Here is a 19413-nt window from a genome sequence, read left to right as displayed (position 1 = left end):
CCATATTCATATATTTTTATATAGTTATTCGTTTAATTGTTTAAATCAAAAACATGTCATAATATGTCGTTTCTCAGCAGGAACTAAGCATTTGAAAAGCAGGCATGTTTTATTAAAGCTGAGGACTGTCTGCTCTTTCCTTCACTAGTCGGGTCTCATTGACACTTTACTCTCATACCTGTTGAATATTTGTCACTGCACACCGGACGCCGTTGAAATGAGAAACGAAGCTACGCGCCCGTACACACTCTAATAGCCTTCAATACTTTTTATTCATTTTCATGTTTTGCGATGACACTTTTACTGGAAATCCAGTTCGCGCCGCTCTCTGACACCAACGAGATCGTCACTAAGACGTTTTTGGAGGCGGTTTCTCATGTTCCGCTTTTTTTCGGTGAGTCCTGAACTTGTAGGCTACCTATGGTTAAATAATGTTATATATATATATAGTAATATTATTATTATTATTATTTGAAAAAAATAAAATAAATTATGAGCGATCAAAAGAAAGACCAGTGTAGCCACCGAAGTTGATTTTAGACATTGAATCCGAGGCTTTTTATTAATGCCATTGTATTCTAATTTGTCAAAAGCAAATGGGAGGTCATTCAATATTGAGTGGACAGACGGTCATGTTCTCTCCATTAGCTTAGAATAAATATGTTCTTCAATACCACTTTCATCCTCACAGCGGCGCTAAATTACATATACCTGTATTGTGCACTGCTCTATCAAAAGAGGTATATTGCGTACTAATTAAAATAGTATATGGTATAATACACAGTATGCAATACATTTTTTGTGAGTTAGAAATGTTTGTAGTAGACAAAAAGCAAGCAGATGAACTGACTTCAAGCATCAGCTTGATCTACAGATTATAAATAGATCTAAAAGTTCATTTTCATAATTATTGGTCCAGAATTTTGTAACATTCTTCAAATGAAATAGCTGATAAATTTGTGTCATGGTAGCAGTGGAGTTTAATATAATGTTTGCGAATAATATGAATATAAAGAGTAGGCAAATAAAAAAAAAAAAAAAGAAATGTGCAAATTTATAGTTTAATGTTGTATTTAAAAATGATTGATTAATTTATTATTTTGTTAATCAATCATTTTTAAATACAACATTTGCACATTTCTTTTTTTTTTCTTTTTTTTATTTGCCTACTCTTTATATTCATATTATTCGCAAACATTATATTAAACTCCACTGCTACCATGACACAAATTTATCAGCTATTTCATTTGAAGAATGTTACAAAATTCTGGACCAATAATTATGAAAATGAACTTTTAGACATTTCAAATTGTTCAAATTTTTGATTTTTTAAAGCAAGACCATTAGTCCTTTATAGTGACAGGGTTTAGTAATTTTTTCTTTTTCAGATTGCCTTGGCTCGAAAGTTTTTGCCCCAATTAAGGCTGACATAAATGGAAATATCACGGTAAGTTTAAAATGTATTTTATGCATTATTAATTATTAGTATTATCTCTTTTTGTAAAGAAAACGTCTGTATCAAATTACATAAAAAAATATTGAAGAGTCTTCTGAATTCTTCCCAATTCTCACAAGAAAATTAAAGCTGTCTATGAATCAGATCCAGTGAAGCATGAGACGCTTCAGCAGATACTGTCAGCAGAGAAAAGCATCCATGGTTCAGAGTGGCCAAAAGTTGGAGCCACGTTGGCGCTTATGTGGTTAAAGAGGTAATTAGTTCTCATGAATCAGAACAATTTGAGTTTTGTTCATCAAGGCATGACTTCAAAAACCTAACTTTACAATAACAATCCCCTTTTATAGGGTTGTTCCTCCAGCCTTAATTACTTATAAATTAATTTAAAAAACAAATCACTTTAATAGAAGCATGCTGTACATTTTATAATTGATCATATATTGTTTGGCAGTGCTGCTCTGTGAACAGTTTACTGTTCTTTTTCTTTTAGAGGTCTGCGGTTTATTCAGATTTTACTTCAAAGTCTAGCTGATGGTGAGAGAGATGAGAACAATCCTAATCTTATCCGCATCAATATTTCTAAAGCTTATGACCAAGCCCTCAAGAGGTACCATGGCTGGATAGTTCAGAAGGTTTTCAAGGTGGGTGTTTTCAGCATGTTGGAATGAGCTATTCTAAATATATCCCAAAGAAGTTGAAACAGAGTATATTTAAGCAATATCACACAATGAATAGTGCTGTTGTTTTGTATATCAGCATGATTGCTCGGGAGAGAAAGTGTGATGAAGAGCGGTTGAGCGTGTGTGATTACCTGCGTCTGTCGCATCTCTTAATAATGATCAGAAGTAATGCCAAAACTGCTAGTTTAACAATATTTTGCAGCTGTAGAGTGCTAGAATCCTGCTCTGAGTTATAATGGAGTGATAATGTTGATGTTTTGACTTTCATGAAACCCCGCTCACTAATAGACAATGCAGATTCTCTCTAGTGGTGTTTTGTGTGTGAACAAATCAGTGTTTTGACATCCTGCATCAGAATATGCACATTTCTCTAATATAGTATGGCAATTGAATAGTATTTCAGAATCCTCAATATTGAAAAAAGAGTAGGTAAGAAATACCCAGATGACCTACCACATCCGGTGAGATTCTGGAGGGTGCATTAACCGGACACTTTACTATAATCTCACAGGAGCTTAGATGATGTCATTTTTAAAATGCTGAATAATTATATTATTAAAAAATGTGTCTCTTTTTTAATACTATATATACCAAAGAAGTTGTTCCTTGTGGTTAGTAGTTGTTTAACAAAACAATAATTTTTACCTTGTTGTTACTAAGTCATATATTTGAGCCACGTTCAATGTTCACATATATAAATTAAGTATGTCCCCTTTTTGAGTATCACTCAAAAAATAAATAAATAAAATAAAAAGATATTCAATTCATGCATTTCAATCTATATAATCTTTAACAAAATAAAATTGTAAAATTTACGTATTTTAAGTTTTATTAATCTAATTTTGTCGTAAATTACACGATTCAATTTTATGATATTTTATGAAAATGAAACATAGGGCCCATTTTTTATTTTTTCCTATATTCTGTGTTTTCCATTTTATTTTCTCTAAATTCCGGGTTTTAAAGTTTAATTATAATTTATCATTAAAAAAAACTGCCTAATTGCAATATTTTTATTAAACGAAGAGCATCTATACTGCTGCTCACAATCCAAACCCCACATTTTTTTATTTTATTATTATTATTTCATATTATTAGCAGTAATGAAACTCTTGCTGGAGATATTTCTTAAATACAATATAATTATTATTGAGATATTATTATTATCATTACTATTATTACTACTACTAATACTACATTGAATATTACATTTTTACTATACAGAAGCAATATATTTCTGTCACTTTTTTTAATAAATTTTTATTTCATGCATATAGTTTAATGGAGCTTTTATTTTGGCGGAAAATCAAATGTCTGTCTGTGTTTTCTGCAAAGCCGGAATCATAGGACCACAGAAATGCATAAATCTTTATATATATATATATATATATATATATATATAGATATATATATATATATATATATATATATATATATATATATATATATATATAGATATAGATATATATATAGATATAGATTGTACCTAAATAACATACAGTTTTAACAACCAACTTCATTCTTTGTCAAATGCAATACATATTCTGACAGTACGTAAAATCAGATGCAGTGTTTACAGTGTTTTTGACACTATTTTGTTGGCCATTTGTCGCCGCCTACTGGCATAAAAAAGTAATGTTACAGCGATGAATAGAATCCCAACTTCTAGCTCTCTGCACTGCTCTCAATACCCTGGTTTGGAATGCCACAAACACAAGTGAAGTGATACAAATTTGCAACGCCTCTTGTTCCATCAGATTCAAGGAACTGTTGTATAAATATATATAATCCAAATAATTTTGCTGTGTATGTTTTATGGGCCTTTTAACGGAGACAAAAATTAGCCCATATCTGTTTGACATAATGAGGCCCCACTTTCCCAAGATATGCTGTGAATAAAAATGGCATATTGAATAAGAAAATAATTACTTTTTCTTTTTTCCACTATAGGCTGCATTATTTGCTGCACCATGCCGGTCAGATTTTCTAAAAGCTTTATCCAAGGATCAAGAAGTTGCAGAGGATGATTGCTTAGCAAAAGTTAATCAGTTCTTGATAAATTTCACAGCAAATGTGGATGCCATTTATGAAATGTATTCCACAATGAATGCTGAACTGGACTACTTGGTTTGAAACATCTCTCTCGGTGGCCTTGACTATGCAGCACAGTTTTTATAGACAATGTGAAAAATGTTTGATAGGGCCCTCTCATCATGAGTCATCACTGACTGTTTTATGCTTTATTGTGTTGTTATATCAGATAAATAATATACTCTGCATGCATCATTCAAAAGTAGATAGATAATACATATTTTTAATTAACTTTGCTATTTTTAATTTCCCACATAGCCTTTTGTCAGTTGAAACAGATGGGGAAAATACAAGGCCCTTTTACAATATAAAACACGTAACTGGCAGATAAATGTAGTCAGAATAATTTTATTTACATTACACTTTAAAATAGATATTCTGAACACCTAACCCCACCCCTATGTCTAAACCTAATCAATAATATAACAAAAATATAACCAACCAACAATGTAAAAGATGTAACAAGCAGTTACAAGTACATTCACAATCATTTATTCCTCAAATAAGTACTATGAAAATTCCAAACGACACTTGAAATCACTAACATCAAAGCTGCTGTAACGTTTAAAAGAGGAGAGTGGGATCTGACTGTTACGGCAGATGTATAAAGGCTTGTATTTGTATCTGTCCCTCACACAAAGCCATCACATGACACTGGAATTTTTTTTAATGATAATTAAAAAAATATTATTTTAATGATAATGTTTATGGCGCTTTTCTCATTTTTTTTTTTAACCATTCACCTAGCATTAAAGGAATGGTTTACCCAAAAAGGAAAATGCTCTCATCATTTACTCTCATTCTATCCAAGACGTGTTTGACATTTTTTCTTCTGCAGAACACAAACGAAGATTTTTACAAGAATATCTAAGCTCTGTAGGTCAACGCAAGCGCAAGTGAATGGGGTTCAGAACTTTGAAGCTCCAAAAAGCAAATAAAGGCATCATAAAAGTAATCCATAAAAATCCAAAGTTTTAATCCAAGTATTCTGAAGCGATCTAATTGTTTTTGGGTGAGAACAGACCAAAATGTAACTCCTTTTTCATCTTGCCATTGCAGTCTTGTGACATTATCATGATTTCATGTTTGATTACACTTCCTAGTGCTTGACGCATGCACAGAGTGCTAGGTGGTGCTAGGATGTGTAATCGAGCTTGGAATCATGATTGCCAAGGAGACTTCTGTTTTAGATATATAAAAGAGTTTTAGTTTGGTCTGTTCTCACCCAAAACCGATTGGATCACTTCAGAAGACATGGATTAAACAGGGAACAAAAGAATATCCAGATACTATCCGGATATGAAACGCATGTTAATGCAAGGATTAAAAGGGGCCTATGTCCCACAGCGAACAAAAAAACAATAAATAAATAAAGCAATGAGTAAACTGATGTTTCGGTAGAGCAGGCAAGGCATATATGGATGGATCGTTATGAGAGTGCTTTGTCAGCTAGCACAGTGTGATTTTGAGGAAATTTCCAGGTTCAATACAAGTTAAGGTCAATAGACAGCATTTGTGGCATAATAATGATTACAACAAAAAATTATTTTGAATTTGAAAACAAATTGAGGTCACAGTGAGGCACTTGCAATGACACATTAGAATTATTTTTTTTTTTCCATGCAAAGTAAAGCCAAAAAAGCATTGCATCTCAAAGGCATTTCAGCAAAAGTTGTTTAGCCTATATCAGGCCACAATATTTGTGCTGGTTTGCCACCTCATGTTACTAGTAAGAAATCCTTTTTCTGATCTAAAAAATATGATATCTATATAATGAACAATCCATTGTAAAATCAAAGACAAAGTAAAATACATTAAAGGTGCAATATGTAAAAATTTTCATGTAAAAATTGCCCCTTTTTTGCCAATGTGTGAACGGCTTGTAACGCAACTTAAAAAATGAGCCCTTCCTGGAATTAGGTTGCCTATTAAAGCCTGTAGACTGATTTTCATGCGAAGGGAGCGGGTCACTTTTGCCGGGAAAATCCAAAGGATATGATGCGCACTCCCGAGAGCCTTGAGTGCTTCTCTTCCGCTATTCAAAAGCGAGGTAACGTTATCTTAGAGATGGAATCCAGCAAACGTCCGGCTCCCAGCACAACACCGATTCCTACACAAACTCTGAGTAAGCCAAAAAAACTAAAACATTTATCAACTGAATCCCATCTGGCTAAGCGGGAACGTAATCATGGTCAAGCTAAAACTAGAGTGAACATCGGCAGGGCATTTCATTCCTGGAGGGAATTTTGTTTGGTTTTGGGGATCTAAACCTGCCCTCAATTGGCGTTCATCTTATTGGACAGATAAGCTTACATAACTGCAAATATAGTGACATAAGGATTGATCTGTGTAATTTTAGCTAAACTACAATAACTCATGAAATGAATGCTAGACAATGTTCAAGATAATGCAAAAAGGCCCATTCATTAGTGTTATGACCCAGTTGTTGTGGTTTGGTTGTTTCTTAGTTTTTTTGTAGGTCTGATTGGTGACTGGGGCGTGACTTAAGTGCACCCGAAACTCATGATGGCACCTCATTTAAACAACGTGCAGACCTGAATTGGTGGCTTCTAAGCTGTTGCTTAGGCAGTTTGCCATCCGGTTTTGGGAACCTTTGTTTTGGTTGAACTTAGTTTTGTTGTAATAAATTATTTTGGGTTAATATTGCCGTGTCCTCTCCATTTAATGTTGCATTGTTGAGCCAGGTGTGACATATGGGGGCTTGTCTAATTTTTGATTTGGTTCATAGGTAATTATTACTGAATTAATTAGAATTCATTGGGGAGACGGCAGAGGAGTTTTGACTGGAGCGTCGATCTATGTTTGTCATCAGCTTTGAGAAGGTGAGTTCTTGCGGTTTAATATTGTGTCTATTTTAAGTACTCCCCAGTTAGGTTGTTTTTTGTTTTGTTTTAGTTTGTTATTTTTGTGCATCTCCTGGGTTGAGTGGACTGCCGTGTTGGTGTTTCTGAACTGTTTGTTCGTTTCCACGCTGTCTGTATTTGGGTGCTTCAAAGAGCATTCGCTGTCACCCTTTATCCCTCTCTTAATTAGCCTGATAAGGAACCGGGTGTGTATAATCACGACCTGGCCCTGCCCTCCACCCTGTCACACCTCTCCCAGGAAGTCAATATTTTCATTGGCTTGTAGGAATGAATACTGTAAATAGGCTGTCGTAGATCAAAGTGACAGCACTCTGAGAGCCTACAGTGCAATCCATTCACTTTAATAAAGGGTGCTCTATTAAGTGGAAGTCCCATGGGACACTGCATGCCTTCATTAAAGACCTGAGCCTCAGATAGAGAAAAAAAGATGTGCATGGTAGGGAGTACTCACCTTGAATGTATCAGTCCATTATCATTGAAGATATCAGCAAATCTCGATGACCAGTGGGGATTTACATTTACATTTATCCATTTGGCAGACACTTTTATCCAAAGCGACTTGTGCACTTATTACAGGGACAATCCCCCTGGAGCAACCTGGAGTTAAGGGCCTTGCTCAAGGGCCCAAAAGTGGCATCTTGGTGGTGCTGGGGCTAGAACCCCTGACCTTCTGGTCAGTAACCCTGAGCCTCAACCACTGAGCCACCACTATACTTAACATTGTTCCAGTGGGGAGATTAGTGAGAAACAATCTTTGATTGTGTCCTGCTACTTTATCAGCAGCGTACCATGACATCAGAGTGATTGAAATAATGCTTCTGAATTTAGCTTTCAAGTTCAGTGGTAGTATATCAGTAAAAGGGATATCTTGAAGTCTACCAGGAAGAGCGTGGTCTGCTTCAATGCTTCTCCATGGCACTTTTTACATTTTACATTTATGCATTTGGCAGACACTTTTATCCAAAGTAACTTAAATTGCACTTATTACAGGGACAATCCCCCCGGTGCAACCTGGAGTTATGTGCCTTACTCAAGGACACAATGGTGGTGGCCGCGGGGCTCAAACCAGCAACCTTCTGATTAACAGTTCTGTGCTTTAGCCCACTAAGCCACCACCATTGTGTTCCCCAAACTCGCATTGACCTCAATTGGAAGACCCAGTAGTAAAACTTGAGATGTGGGAGAGTGAGACCAACATGTGGCTTTACATGCTGTAGTGTCGAGAGATTGACTCTGGGAAGCTTTCCTTTCCAGATGAACTTCAAAATCAGAGAATTTGTTTCTGAGAAGAACTTGGAGTCAGGGGGCCTGGGAGCATGAAAAATAGAAAATTAATTCTAGGTAGTATGTTCATGTTAATTATACTAATTCTAGCAAGCATGGATAATGTTAAGCTCTCCCATCTCTAAATATCACATTTAAGTTTTTGGCTGAGTTAGTAATAAATACACCAAATAATTTTGACCAGGAAATTTGAGATTGTGATACCTAAGTATGTAAATGAGTCAGTGAAGCTAAGGTTACCTGGACTTATGGACGTTTTGGTTACTCTATTAAGTAGCATTATGGAGAATTGTCCCAATTTATCTTATGCCCTGACATGGTACTAAAAGTGTTGAATAACTGTAGTACATTTGATAGGGAGGTATCCAAATCTGAGAGATAAAGAAGAATATTATCAGCGTAAAGCGAAATTGAGTGAGAAGAGTCTCTAACAATTATTGGGCATATTATTTGAATTTGCCTGAGGGCTTGTGCAAGAGGTTTGAGAGAAAGAACAAAGTAAAGTGTGGATAGAGGACAGCATTTGTGGCAGCCCCAGAGGGGAAGGGTCCATTTAACTACGATAGACAAAAGGTGCATGTTAGAGGAACCACCATGAACAAGATACGAACATAAAAAGAAAAAAGATAGAAACTAAGAACTAAGCTCAGCAAAAAAATAACATCCTCTCACTTTCAAAAGCTTTTGTTTTCAGCAAACTTAACATGTGTAAATATTTGTATGAACATAAAAAGATACACCAACTAAAATATAAACTGGAGAAGTTCCACAGACATGTGACTAACAGAAATGGTATAATGTATCCCTGAACAAGGGGGGTCAAAATCAAAAGTAACAGTCAGTATCTGGTGTGGCCACAAGCTGCATTAAGTACTGCAGTGCATCTCCACCTCATGGACTTCACCAGATTCGCCAGTTCTTGCTGTGAGATATTACTCCACTCTTCCACCAAGGCACTTGCAAGTTCCCAGACATTTCTGGAGGGAATGGCCCTAGCCCTCACCCTCTGATCCAACAGGCCCCAGACGTGGGCTTGAGATGGGATTGAGATCCGGGCTCTTCGCTGTCCATGACAGAACACTGAAATTCCTGTCTTGCAGGAAATCATGCACAGAGTGAGCAGTATGGCTGGTGGCATTGTCATGCTGGAGGGTCATGTCAGGATGAGTCTACAGGAAGGGTACTACATGAGGGAGGAGGATGTCTTCCCTTTAACCCACAGCATTGAGATTGCCTGCAATGACAACAAGCTCAGTCTGATGATGCGGTGACACATCATCCCAGACCATGATGGACCCTCCACCTCCAAATCGATCCTGCTCCAGAGTACAGGCCTTGGTGGAATGCTCATTCCTTTGATGATAAACGCAAGTCCGACCATCACTCCTTGTGAGACAAAACCACGACTTATCAGTGAAGAGCACTTTTTGCCAGTCCTGTCTGGTCCAGCGAGGGTGGATTTGTGCCTATAGGCAACGTTGTTGCCGGTGATGTCTGGTAAGGACCTGCCTTACAACAGCCCTACAAGCCCTCAGTCCAGCCTCTCTCAGCCTATTGCAGACTGTCTGAGCACTGATGGAGGGATTGTGCATTCCTGGTGTAACTCAGGCAGTTGTTGTTGCATTATTATATTCGGATGTACCGATCCTGTGCAGGTGTTGTTACACATGATCTACCACCGCGAGGACGATCAGCTGTCCTTCCTGTCTCCCTGTAGCACTTTTTTAGGTGCCTCACAGAACAGACTTTGCAATTTATTAGCCCGGCCACATCTGCAATCCTCATGCCTCATTGCAGCATGCCTAAGGCATGTTCACGCAGATAAGCTAGGACCCTGAGTATCTTTGTTTTGGTGTATTTCAGAATCAGTAGAAAGGTCTCTTTAGTGTCCTATGTTTTTATAACTGTGACCTTAATTGCCTACCATCTGTAAGCCGTTAGAATCTAAATGACCATTCCACAGGTGCATGTTCATTAATTGTTTATGGTTCAATGAACGAGCATGGAAAACGTTGTTTAACACTAGAACAGCCGAGCATGCAGTCATCTGACCATCTGACCGTTGTGCTTTTAAGAAAAAATGTATCTTTGCACTAGAACAAATTCTAGGGCCCTACTTTCTTGACTTTTCCTAGATATTTGAGTTTTATCGCCCAGTGCGATTACATTTTCAAAATCGCACCAGGAAAAGAGGAAAAGCTAGTTTGAAGGTATTTTGCTTCTAATTCTGTGAATTGACGGCCGGCTCGCATCACGTCATATTTATTTGTGCCGTTCAAGGCTGTGATTCTCTTTTCTCCCAGCAGATGGCGCAGGGGCTCACTTGTAGTGCTACAATTTGTATGCATGTGTTTATCATATATATATATATATATATATATATATATATATATATATATATATATATATATATACATACACACACACCTGTAAATTGTATTATTTTATAACTAAATACAATATATATACATTGAAAATATAGACAGTAGGCCTATAGTCCATATATTTAAAATAACGCAAGTATCTATGTGAATATATTCATACATTTTTGTTATCAATTAATTCGATATCAATTGCAAATAAAATACCATTCATGTATTTTCAGTTTTTTTTTTTAATATTTTCATCGAATAAATTTTATTATTTATGTTCAGATTTATTCTGTTTGCATTACCGTTTCAGAATATTTAAGAAGCCATTATTATTATCTTAATATTATAATTATTATTATGATATAAGAACAATGATAATTCTTTTTTTGTGAGCGCAATTAAGTTCAGTTTGTTCATGAACAGATTTCGTGTTTTATTATAAAAAAGTTGGCCTATAAATGCTTATAGTGGATATATATATATATATATATATATATATATATATATATATATATATATATATATATATATATATATATATATATAAACATATATATGAAGCAACTTATTCTCCTTCCTCGCCTGCCAAAAGGAGACAATATCAAGTCGGCAGATGTTCAGGGAACAAAACTTTTGAGATCTGTAAGTGACTTGTCTGTGGCACATGCTCCAAGAAGCCACCAAAGGTGTGTGACAAAGTTGGTTGGTTTGGAAAATTATGCATGACGTGGCCATTGAGGGGGTGCACTCTAGATTTCGGTCACAATATTGGATGTCGGTTGAGTATCCCGGCACATAGAATAAATAGCACTAATATAGTATATATATATATATATTTTATTCGGATAGAATATATTTGTATTTTATCTCGCTTATTATAGCATAATGGAAAATTCATATATTTTTGTTGCCTATATCCCTATTTACTAAATATGTACTATTAAAGTTTCACCTCCTTTTTTACAGTTTTTCAAGTTCAATAAATGGTAAAAATGCAGCCTCTCTCATGTCTTTATTGTAAACTACACACTCAAAACAACGACACTGTCACAATGAGTCAAAGAGTGCCCAAATTAGCATTCCATTGTGTGAATGTGTGTCGGAGAGGGGGCTTGGGATTTTGCAAATGTATATGGTGGTTACAAACATCTAAAAATGTACAGTTCAAATGACTGATTCAATAGCACGTGTAAACACATGCACGGAAAAGAAAGTTTTATTTCAGCATATTTCCATGTAAATGCATGTTAAGATGTCGAGAATTCAACGATTTAATTACGAATAACAGCTCTAAAATTATTATTATTATTATTATTTGCACTACCCCGCGACCCTGTGCACAGGATAAGCGGTTGACGATGGATGGATGGATGGATGGATTATTTGCACTATATAAACTACAATTATTATTGATTATATTATAATCATTTTTATTGCAAGTCAAAGCACGCCTTTGCTAAATATGAATATAAATATAAACTCACTTCAATCACAACGTAATTTATGCCGAACGAAATTATACAAACTAAATAGTCCTATAGGAGCATATCCTAAAATAATTGTAAGACAATGTTGACAGGACAAATGGATCTGGATCAACCGTAGACAGAACGTTGATAAATGCAGTTTATACGCATTTATAGGCCAACTGCTATAACTCGCAGTGGCATTTTTAAAACCAATCCATTGACTACGCGCAAGAGGCGCCATCTAGCGATCATTGTGTGTCAGTAGCATTGTCCCTGTCTGAAGACTAGGCGGTCATCTGACCTCCTAAAGTTGTGTTATTCGTAGGTTACAGTGGTTCGGCGCTTCTAGTGTTAAACCCTTTACAATAAAGATCTATAAAGTTATTTGGATATGTACAAAATTAACTTTAAAAATACTGTTTCCTGAAAAACGTTATATACAAGACCATGCAATTATACGCCTCCTCTCCTCCTTTAAGGCCGACTAACCGGACGTTAGATCTCCTGCTTCTATTTTCCATGTCGGCAAATTTCGAAGTGATGTCATCCATTTTCAACTTAATCACCATGATCTGAGTCTTGGCCTGTCGCAGGATTGCGCACACAACAAGGCCATTCACTGTAAGATCTGAGACTTCTCATTGCAGACCAGTCGCCGACACAAAACATCAAATGAGGCCAGCTTGAGTCCTGTACAATACCTGATTAATTCCATTTTTGTTTATCTTTTTATTTGATCTGGCAGTTTGATACAGAGTTATTTCTTTAGTCTATCACTTTATGAGCATGTAACTCTGGAATGAAGACTATAACACATTCATGTAAACAATGTAATCTGTATTTATGGGAGAGCAAATGTCCTAAGGGAGGGCCTGTCATATTTGCACACAGTGCCATTATTCATTTGATCTGTTCATTTACTAATTTCATACATTTACTAACCCCACGCAGAAACCTTTTTTGCATTTTTATATTTTCATTAAGACATTATTTAGTATGTTTACCAAGTTGTTTTTCTTGTAGGTATTGGCTGCTCCTCACAATGTCAGAGATTTCAGGTGTTTAACTATCCATGTGAGGACAATAATAACTGCCACATTTCTGCTCATCTGGTTCATTGTCAAGACAATTTTTTTTTTTCAATCAACAAAACCAAACATATAATATAGTAATTTATTCACATTTTTCATTAAATGCAACGAAAAACATACATTTTAAAATGTTTAACTGTGTTAACGTTGACATCAGGAGTCCGTTTTAAATTTCTACCATGGTTGGTAAAATCATATGTAATGGCATATGTCATATGTACATTTTATAAGGGATTGCTTTATTAGTTTGATAAAATAATATTATGAATGATAATCTGTAAAGTAGGTCATAGAGGATTCTGGTCGAAATATTCTAAGAGTTAAGATTTGTTTAACTGATTTTCTAAACCAAGGGTAAAACAAAGCATAGATAAGAGGATTGAGACCAGAATTAATATGCATGGTCCATAATAGAGCATTTAATGTAGCTGAGGATGTGTTTGTGTTCCCTGTAAAAGAACAGATATAGTATGGGATCCAGGAAAACAGATAAACTGTCACAATGATTCCTAATGTTAGAGCAGCCTTCCTCTCTGATTTCCTTTTCACAGAAACTTCTGTTACACTTTTTCCACTATTTATAATAGAGTTGATAACTTTCACTTGCTGTTGTGCAATATAAAATATCCTCAAATATAAAGCTGTGATCAGAATACACGGAAACAGAAAGGAAACAAATAAATCAGTGACTGTCCATGCAAAACTAATTATAATAGTGCATGCCCCATTACAAACATCTTTTCTATGTAAAGGTTCAAAAAATCCATTACTTACTGTAAGAGCAATGTTGTACATTATAGAACAACACCAGCCATGACAGATGATCAGTACAGTTTTAGTTGTGGTTATTTTTTGTGGGTACAGCAAAGGGTGACACACAGCCATATAACGATCAACAGCAATGAAAACTAAATTACAAAGAGACACAGAGAGGAGTGAACTAATAGTAATCAAAAACAAGCCACAAGCAGTGTCTCCAAAGTACCAACAGGTCTCAATCAGCCTGATGCCATCCATTGGCATGACAATAAGTCCAACAAGCATGTCGGCTACAGCCAGAGAGAGAATGAGCAGGTTGGTTGGAGTGTGGAGCTTCTTGAAGTGAGAGATGGAGATGATCACAAGCAAGTTCAGAAACGCAGTCCATGCTGACAGCAGTGATAAAGACATATAAATGACATAGTATTCATGCCTGAAGTGTTTTCCCTTGATGCATGATGAGTTAATAGCAGGAAAGCAGTATTGAGTCTCATGATCCACAGTCTCATTGGCCATGGGCAAGCTTCCACCTGTTAGGAATTTGTTCTGCTCTCCTTCTTGAGCTTCAATTTATACAGTGTCTAGATCAGACTGGCCAACCCATTCTGATGTTCCAGAATGACATAATTATTTATTAATTTATTTAGCCACACAATGTACTAACGTGTGGCTGTTCCACAGTACATTGCCATTTCTAATCATAGGTACTGTATCAGCCAGATCCAGATGACGCTGATGTCTCAACTCATCAGCAACTTAACCATCATTTCAGTTTCTAGTACCTTTACTCTGCTTTTAAATAATTGTAAACCACATCATCAATTACTCATAAAACTTGTCATCGTATCTGTTTATTAACTTTACTATCTTTTTAACCATAGGGTTAGTATATACAATAGTAATCAAGTGAGATAATGACCTCTACAGCTCTTCTGTCACCTCTTTCTTGAGATTATAAACTGGTTCTTTCCAGTTAGGTCAAAGACCTAGCTGGAGAAGCTAGATGACCAGCATGGTCTTTGTGATTAAATTGGTTTAGCCTAGTTTAGATACTAGCATACCAGCATCCAAAACACAAAATAGTCTTTTCAGCAGGGATACAATGACATTCTAGAGAATTGTGCTTCATTGATTATGTCCCATGTTAAAAACAAGGTTTACTGAGTTTGGTGTGGGTTAACTTGACTGACCTGCAAAAAGCTCAAACCTGAACCCTTGCTGAACACCTTTGGAATGAACTGGAATGACGATTGCAAGCCAGGCCCCATTACACAACTGACAGTACTGTTAGTACATTGATGGGGATTTGAGGAGTGAGATGAGATATTCCAAGTTTAATTAATTAGTTATTGTTTATTGTTCAGATGACAAAATTACAAATCGGCAGTGTCTTTTAAGTGTCACATTGCGATGGCAATATAAACTGAAAAAGGCAAGAACCCACAACCCTCATCACATAATTAATTAATTACTTACGTAGTGGTACCCAGATAATAAAAAACACATTTGCATTTACACCTTTTTTGAATGTGTTCAAAATCCATCCATGACCACCTCCGAATTACTTTTCAGTTATCCGATCACAATCCGAGCCCAATGCGTCTTTGGTGCGTTTACACATGTCATTTAATGTGGTTAAGTGTTATCCAATAGCAATCTGTTCTCCAAAAATTCTTGCTAATGCAAGGTGTAAAGAGGGCCTGAGGGTCACATGGGTTGATTTATCATGCACATGTTTTTGTTCATTTGTTTAGTCAATATATTCCTACAGGTATGAATAAACAACCCGGTATCACGCTAAAGCGTGTAATACACACGCTGGTCCAATAGCGGACGCGTGTCAGGGTCACGCTTTGCCTCCTCAAGGCGTGAACATGACACGCATGAATGAAGGTTGAGTACCAGCAGGGGGCAATAATTTCCTCAATGCCAACAACTCTCCACGGACCAAATAGAAGCGATATAGTGCATTCTCCAAAATTCCCGCGTCTTTCAGGTCGGTCAAAGCCATATTTTTATTACGGTGCAGTCATTTAAGAAATCTACGTTGCTATAGCCTAACGTTATATTTGTGTGTATGAAGACTGTGGAGCTTTTTAATCTATGGTGCTGTTAACGTTACTGTGGTCAATAACGTCAATGGAAATTGATATTAATTGGCTAATTAATTAACCACAGAAAGCTGCTGTCGATCCTGAAATATCGATACTGATGTTGTATCTATTCTAAAGGATAGATCCTCACATAAAACCAGTAATTTTATTCATTTAGAACGAATTTATTTTATTCAGAAATGATGCAATAAATCGATTATACGTGACCGTAAAGGCCTTTACATTGTTACACACACACGTGTGTATATATATATATATATCAATCATATAAGCTGTTCTAATAATTATAATGCTGAAAATTCAGCTTTGATCTCAGGAATAAATTACATTTTAACATATTCAAATAGAAAACAGATCGCCTATTTTAAATAATATTTCACAATTTTAGTTTTTACAAAGATTTACTGTATTTTTGATCAAATAAATTAAGCATGTTAGACTTCTTTTAACATTAAACATCTTGCCGACCCCACATGTAAAATTTACTATAATTATTCTAGTTTGTGCAATAACATTTAGTTTTTATTGATCGTTAAAGTTCATATACATAGTGTTATGTTCTGTAATTGATGTTAATAAATCTGTCAGAAGAAAATGTGCAAAATTGGGGGTACAACACTGTAACCCTTTAAAAACAATAACCATACACACAACTAATTACAGGCGCATCGAGAGGACAAATCACAAAATCTTTTAGTGGTCATGAAAATGTATTCAGATTAAGCATATTAATGATGCATTCACCTCATTTATCACGACACACTGCTTCTGTTCATGAATGCAGTTTACATGCTGAATATGCAATAACAGCAGCATCACAGTTATCTTCTTTATTTTGTTACAGTTATATGTATAATATGACAAATCCAGGAATCTTTGCTGCAAAATAATTAACTATGTTTTTGTTTTCCTTTGTCCAACAGCTCCTGTTTTTACCCACCATCCTTCCCTGTTACCTCCACCTGTCTATCTTTATAAGAAACCAACGGCTCTTTTAAGAGCCACTCCTCTATCTTTCTCTCTCTCACTCTCAGTCTCTCACTCTCAGTCTCACTCTCACTCTCAGTCTCACTCTCACTCTCACTGTCAGTCTCTCTCTCTCTCACACACATATACACACACACACACACTCTCTTTCTTTCTCTCTCTCTCCATCTCTCTATCTCTTTTCTAAAGCGTCACTGTCTTCAAGTAAGTATTGTTACTCTATTATTTATTTTTCTTTCACCTTACTCTCTCTCACTGTCCAAAACATTTTTTTTTTATTTAGTTTTTATATAGCCTATAGCCACCCTATACTATACATCCTTAATACTTTTGTCTGACTGTGTTTTTATCTTCCTTTCCAGTATAGTATCTTTGAAATGGCTGCTCAGCAAGACAGAGGGAGAGCAGATGATGCTATTTTCCTTGCAGACATGTTCCTTGCTCAAACCAAAGTGAGTATTTTTTTAGACAATCCCGTATTGGTAATAATACTAAAGAGTGGGAATTAGAGTGCAAAATTTGAATGAACTGCTCAAGATTTGGCTGTATTTCAGTTTTATCATAAACTGCTCACTTTCTGTCATGCAAGGCAAAGGAAGCGAAGGACAAATCAACATCTGCTAAAGGTAATACATTTAATGTCCGATGGGTGGAGAGAGATGCTAAAGGACGTCCACTGCTAAAAAGAAGCAGAAGTGGAGAGACACGAAAACGTGCTTCAGCTACAGGTAGTCCATGCCTTCCAAGATTATTTGTGATAACCCACCACAGAATGCTTCTTAACTAAGTATAACTGTGCCCATTGTATACAGAATTCAGCTTGCTATTTGTTAGGTAGGTTTGTTAGGTTAATAGGATTTCTGTTTCTGGATTTTAATCATTTTCCTTTAAATACTGTATGTTAAACTGTGCCATCAGAAACACCACATGGTGGATGTGTTACTTATGTTATTGACTTCACTGTCATGCTTAGCAATTCTAAAGAAATTAAGTAGAAGTGAAGCATCAGTGTCAGGTTCATGCTTCTAACAGTTCAAGATTATGAGGAAAAAACTTTTAGAGTTTAAAGGAATTGTCAGACATATCAATCAACCTATTATAGCCTGAAGTCACTATATGAACACTGTATTGTATGCTTGTAAGACATGAACATTGTTATCTCTTTCCTTTCTATCTATCTTTTCAGTTGTTTCTGTGGTTGGCAGTGAGGACGCTACACCTTTTGAGTCATCTGAGGAGGTTCCCACAGTTACCCAATCAAACTGCTCTCAACACTTATTCGGTAAGATGACACCTCACCTTACGGTAATTATGCAATTTAGCAATAAGCGTGAAAGGAATTATTATTTTCTTATTTCTGTCTTTTAGACATTGAGATGCAGAAACTGCAGGATATTCTGACCTCAGCAGATGTTAAAGGCACCAACAAGTCCCCTTCAACATCCACATCATGGTGCTTGCGCCAATCTGTAGCCCAAGATGAGTGGCGGAAAGCAAGGTCCTATCACATCAACTGCTTGCTGTCCTGCAATGTGGCTCCAGAAAAGAATTGCAGCCACTGCACATCTCCTGCCGTCATTCGCTGCAGAGACTGCATGCCCCAAGAGTGGCTGTGCATGGATTGTGACACACACATACACAAAAAACTCACCCTCCATAACAGGGAGTCCTGCATTGAGGGAATTTACAAGCCCATTGAGCCAACAGTGTGCTGTGTAAAAAAGATGGCAAATATACACTGGTCAATCAAGGTAGTGTTTTGAACCTTTTTGGTAAAGTGATTTTTGGTGAATTTTTCTTTTTAATTATTATTATTTGTTTTTGTACATATTTTTAATGATTTCTCTCAAATTATTTCTCTTCTCTTTTCAGTATGTTTATTACCTACAGTGAGACCTGTCCAGTTATGCACTTGCGACCCTTCAAACTTCACAGAATCAGCTGGCAGAGCAATCATTTTGGTTTGCATAAATGGTAGGAACTATGGTTTTATATTTAACATTTTTTCTTGTCCCTTTGTGTGTTAGAATGTTCTACTTTTTTATTTTAGGTCGGTATGACTTGCACTTGCCAAACTTGCTGTGCAGATTATGTCTGGCTCATTGGACACCTGACATGAGCGACCTAATAAGAAGTGGGTACTGGCCAGCATCTGTGAATGCTGACACGCTGTTTTCAGTCGATGTCTTCAGCACATTTGAAGAAATGAAAACTGTTGCACCAGG

General features: G+C 36.0%; 2 protein-coding genes and 1 long non-coding RNA gene across 3 annotated transcripts; 2 read left to right on the top strand and 1 right to left on the bottom strand.

The window, feature by feature from the left end:
* The first annotated feature begins 291 nt into the window (after positions 1-291).
* gltpb (glycolipid transfer protein b) lies at positions 292-4269 on the top strand. Its single transcript, XM_052118011.1, has 5 exons — positions 292-394; positions 1389-1447; positions 1576-1709; positions 1947-2097; positions 4087-4269. Exons 1-5 carry the CDS (start codon positions 292-294, stop codon positions 4267-4269), a joined length of 630 nt encoding a protein of 209 aa, XP_051973971.1.
* A 9320-nt stretch (positions 4270-13589) lies between these two features.
* On the bottom strand, positions 13590-14651 carry LOC127636991 (trace amine-associated receptor 13c-like). The gene has a single exon (XM_052117817.1). It carries the CDS (start codon positions 14601-14603, stop codon positions 13590-13592), a length of 1014 nt encoding a protein of 337 aa, XP_051973777.1. The 5' UTR covers positions 14604-14651.
* A 4254-nt stretch (positions 14652-18905) lies between these two features.
* LOC127637079 (uncharacterized) lies at positions 18906-19413 on the top strand. Its single transcript, XR_007969665.1, has 3 exons — positions 18906-18939; positions 19061-19162; positions 19239-19413. It is a non-coding gene; the product is annotated as an uncharacterized LOC127637079 (long non-coding RNA).

This window comes from Xyrauchen texanus, chromosome 44, assembly GCF_025860055.1.
Source record: "Xyrauchen texanus isolate HMW12.3.18 chromosome 44, RBS_HiC_50CHRs, whole genome shotgun sequence".
NCBI classification, from domain to species: Eukaryota; Metazoa; Chordata; class Actinopteri; order Cypriniformes; family Catostomidae; genus Xyrauchen; species Xyrauchen texanus.
Note: the sequence above shows the minus strand (reverse complement) of the source record. Positions and strands in the feature narration are given on the sequence as shown.

Excerpts from the sequence above, each read along its gene's own strand:
- gltpb (XM_052118011.1), top strand. The coding sequence starts at position 292 with ATGACACTTTTACTGGAAATCCAGTTCGCGCCGCTCTCTGACACCAAC. Across the intron at positions 395-1,388 it reads TCATGTTCCGCTTTTTTTCG|ATTGCCTTGGCTCGAAAGTT; the intron begins GTGAGTCCTGAA and ends TTTCTTTTTCAG. Across the intron at positions 1,710-1,946 it reads GCGCTTATGTGGTTAAAGAG|AGGTCTGCGGTTTATTCAGA; the intron begins GTAATTAGTTCT and ends TTTTTCTTTTAG.
- LOC127636991 (XM_052117817.1), bottom strand. The coding sequence starts at position 14,603 with ATGGCCAATGAGACTGTGGATCATGAGACTCAATACTGCTTTCCTGCT.